This window comes from Trypanosoma grayi (genome assembly GCF_000691245.1).
Source record: "Trypanosoma grayi strain ANR4 Tgr_1324_V1, whole genome shotgun sequence".
NCBI classification, from domain to species: Eukaryota; Euglenozoa; class Kinetoplastea; order Trypanosomatida; family Trypanosomatidae; genus Trypanosoma; species Trypanosoma grayi.
Window position 1 is genome coordinate 1 of NW_008826943.1, and position 3,825 is coordinate 3,825.

At 51.4% G+C, this 3,825-nt stretch overlaps 1 protein-coding gene across 1 annotated transcript; it reads left to right on the forward strand.

The window, feature by feature from the left end:
- Positions 1–1,582: 1,582 nt before the first annotated feature.
- On the forward strand, positions 1,583–1,912 carry DQ04_13241000 (hypothetical protein; the record flags this gene model as incomplete). Its single annotated transcript, XM_009316910.1, has 1 exon — positions 1,583–1,912. The coding sequence occupies one exon, from the start codon at positions 1,583–1,585 to the stop codon at positions 1,910–1,912; it is 330 nt and encodes a 109-aa protein (XP_009315185.1).
- Between the last annotated feature and the right edge of the window lie 1,913 nt (positions 1,913–3,825).

Genomic DNA, 3,825 nt, shown 5'->3' on the forward strand with positions numbered 1-3,825 from the left:
GTAAAGCAAAATTCGCACGAGTCGCAGTAATCACCATGAAGTCCATGCTCTTATTGGTCGTCCGAGGAATGTAAGAGAATCCATCAACAGAAACCTGCGTGATGACCAAGTCCCAACGTCCTGAAGACGGGGCACCACCATTAGGCGTGAATGTAATGGTATTGGTTTCCTCGTCCAGAGTCGCCGGCCATCCAGGATTGAGGTCTCCTTTATGATAGTAAGAGGCAAAGAGCTTCGATTCATTCAGTGGTTGGACGTTGTTAACTTCACAGGTGTACAGGTTGAGGAAGCTATCGAATATAACGGTGGGAAAGCAGTTCGTGAGTTTCACCAAGGAATCGTCGTCGGCTGCAGGCGTGGCCATTCTCGTTCGGGGGACCACGCCACCAGCTGCAGCGGCACAGCGAAGAAACGGTTCAATCACAACCATCAGTACCAGAAACAACACCTGGATGTCTCTCAACTGCAGTCCCATAGACGCCAGCAGTCTCGTCTTCCTTTTGCCTCGGCGCAGGATTGAAACAGGTTCAGAGAGTCCCATGGCACCGAGACTGCAACTCTCAATGCTCTTTGGTAACTTGCAACACTGTAGATGTGCCAATTGCGACTTCCCTTCCATGTGCCTCATGCTTTTCAATTGCTTGAAATAATTAATAGTTCTACTAGCAGCTGTTTGTCTTGATTCAGAAATAAAAACAGAAGCAAAACACAGCATACAGAGCACAGAGAATCAGTAACAAAAGATCTTGTACAGTAGACACCTCCCTACGCTTCTGCAATTGGTGTTTTCCACTCACATACCAAGTGAAGAAGCATCACTTGTGTTTCATCAATTTGATCACAGTGTTTTATTAGGCCTTTTTCTGCACACTTCTTTGGGGCTTCTCTCTCCCCCCTGCACCTCAGCACAGCCACTACAAAGCTGCCCCAATACACTTGACACCAACAATCCCCTCAATGTCTATTGCACCTCTCCAAGAGGCACATCAGGTGGCCAGCATGCCCTGAACCCGTGTCAGCGTGGCTTGTGTCGCTCGTCAGAAGCACATGCTGAGGCACCGTCTGTGGGGACCATGCCACCACACTGTCGCCTGAAGAATAATTCGTATTGTGTTGCTTGGGAAGAAGCCAATCCCTCAACAAGGAATACGCACACACAGACACCTCCTTTCTCACTCCCCCTGAAACCAGACTCAAGTATTGTTACCGTCACTCACCACAAATGACACACAAACACGAGAGGAAATCCCACCTTCAGTCTGCTCCTCAAACACATGGTGAGCACCACAAGTGTATACAGGAAGAAACCAAAAAGAGCACCCACCAACAACTCGATTCAGTGTCAACTTCTGCAAGACGGACTCTTTGATCGTTTCTTTTACAAGCGACCATGTGCAGGTGAAGGATATGTCGAAGGAGGAATATAACCCAACACACTTTCCCACTCAACTAGAGTTGTTTCCCTCCGGACAAATTCAAAAGACAAAAGCACACACAAACACTCACATATCTTAATGACCATCCAAAGGCACCACACCCCACACAGCGTCATGTGTTTCCACCAACATCATGATGATTCCGAATGCTACGTTCCTCAGTTTGCGTCAAACAGAACCCCCCAAGCAACCATAAATTGAGCATTGGATCCCCGCGACTCCGCACACCAGGAGACACCGAGGAAAGCTCACAACAAAGCACTGCCCCTGCCAAACAAGTGCTTCACACACATGCTCATGATCCCTTTTTTTACTGCATCACTTCGCACCACCTCAAAGAGCATCGGCACAACAAAGAGCCACCTATCACCCCTAGCAACCCTTTCCCTCCCTCGTCGGCGCTGCTCACATCATCTCAGAGTGGTGCACCATTATTCAATGACGCCCAAAAGTCATCATGTCGCATCCACAGATAGCAATGCACATGCAACAGTTTTCGAGGTTGGCTTCCATCCATCTTTTCAGCGTATAAATCAATTTCTCAGTAGGAGTAGTCCATGTCCGGAAGCCAAACAAATATAGGTTGCGTACCACAGTCACCTTCATCTCCAGCATTGCTGTCAGTTGAGCCTCATTCTGCACGTGGTAGAGCAGGCAGCACAGCAGGAGGAGTAGCCTGACAGTCAATCTGCACATGAAAGTGGGTTCATATTTCTCATCCCCCATAAAATACTTTTCCAGTGGTGCCTACACCGTGAGATCGTTGTCACTCATCTCCAGCACACATGGAAGAATCCATCAAAAGGGAGCAGAGCACCAAACCTGCTCTCTCCGCATCCACACTTCGCATCCCCTTTTTCACTATCACGCTACGTTACTCTCTCTCTCTCCCCACACACACACACACTTACTTTGGTATTTTAATGCGTTTTCCCTTATTATTCTCACCCGCCACCTCTCATAAATGCAGGGCGCACAACACATCTTTCAGAGAGGTACCATGGATTATGCGTGAGGAAGCACACGTAGCCCATTCCTCTCGCCCTTCCTTCACGATATTCCTTGTGGTGAATGCCTCGCCAAAGCAGTTTGGCGTCTTCCACAACAACCTCCGTACACAATGATGCACACACACGCACACACCATGTGTCGTAGTGATGCCGCGACACGCCGTAACACTCGCGGCACCAACTTACAGAGAGGGGAGGCACACAGCAGAAAAAATCCGCCCCCTGCTCTAGAAGTCATTCCAAAACTACGCACACACACTCACACGGTGTCCACAAGACCCATGCGGTGTACAGATGACTTAGAAGGGAAGCACCGGGCCCCTGAGGGATGCAGCGACTGTCTGTTAGAAACTCATTCCCCGCACGAATCACCAGCAAAGAAATTCGAATCCACTCCACCCAGAGCCCGATGTTGCTGGTTGTATTTCGTTCCCCTTCGCAGGGACGGCATCGCGAATAAAAACAGTCGCACAGTGATGCTACTGTCTTGAGCAACGCAACCACCGCCCATGCCGGTGGGTTACTCTGCATCGTCCCACTCGCCACCTCACTTGTCCACGCGCAGGTGTGGCCAACAAGTGCTGCATTCGTCCCCGCACAAAGAGCCGTGGTGCCCGATGTTACAACTGCGCAAAGCACCCATGCAAGTCGTGGAACGATACAAAGTCCACGTCCTCAGGATACCATAAATCTATTTACAATCACCCTCTTGTGAACGGTAAGCCCCTCAGAGAGCAATTCTGACAAAAAGGTAGCCAGAGATGGGGGCCTGTTGTGCCACCGTGTTACATCAAGAGCCCCGTGCGTCTGCGGCGAACGGTGCCCCTTCCCCACTGGGCGCATCCGAGCACGGTGTTCCACAGCAGAATGCCACCACAGGCGCGCCCAAGGTGAGCAAACCGCGAGGAAGATGGGGCGGATAGGAGGAGAACAAGCACAGCGCTCGCAGCACAACCAAGAGCTCTACCGGCCACGTCCCCGCCACCACGCTGCTCTGCGACACAGTAAAGAAAACAGGTAACTAGTGGATGCAGAAAAGATTAAACAGTTGGTACAAAGAATGTGGTACCTTCCCCACTTCTTACAACTGAGAACGTTCGTCTATTCCTTCTCTTCCTTCCTCCCGCCCCAGTCGATACTGAAATCGGCCTCGCGCGCCCGAGCGAAGAGAAAGCAAACAGCCGCACCCAAGCCTCGCGTTCAGCCACACGTATGGCCGCCATGAGCAGCAGCAGGGGCAGGCAGGGTGTGGGCGGGAACGCACACGCTGCCCCGTCAGCGGCGTCGCGATATCCTCCTCCAGAGGAGCCTCGCACAGCTACCCGGCGACCCACACACACCAAGCATCATGGCCGCAGTGCCTGCCGCGCCCTGTGGGT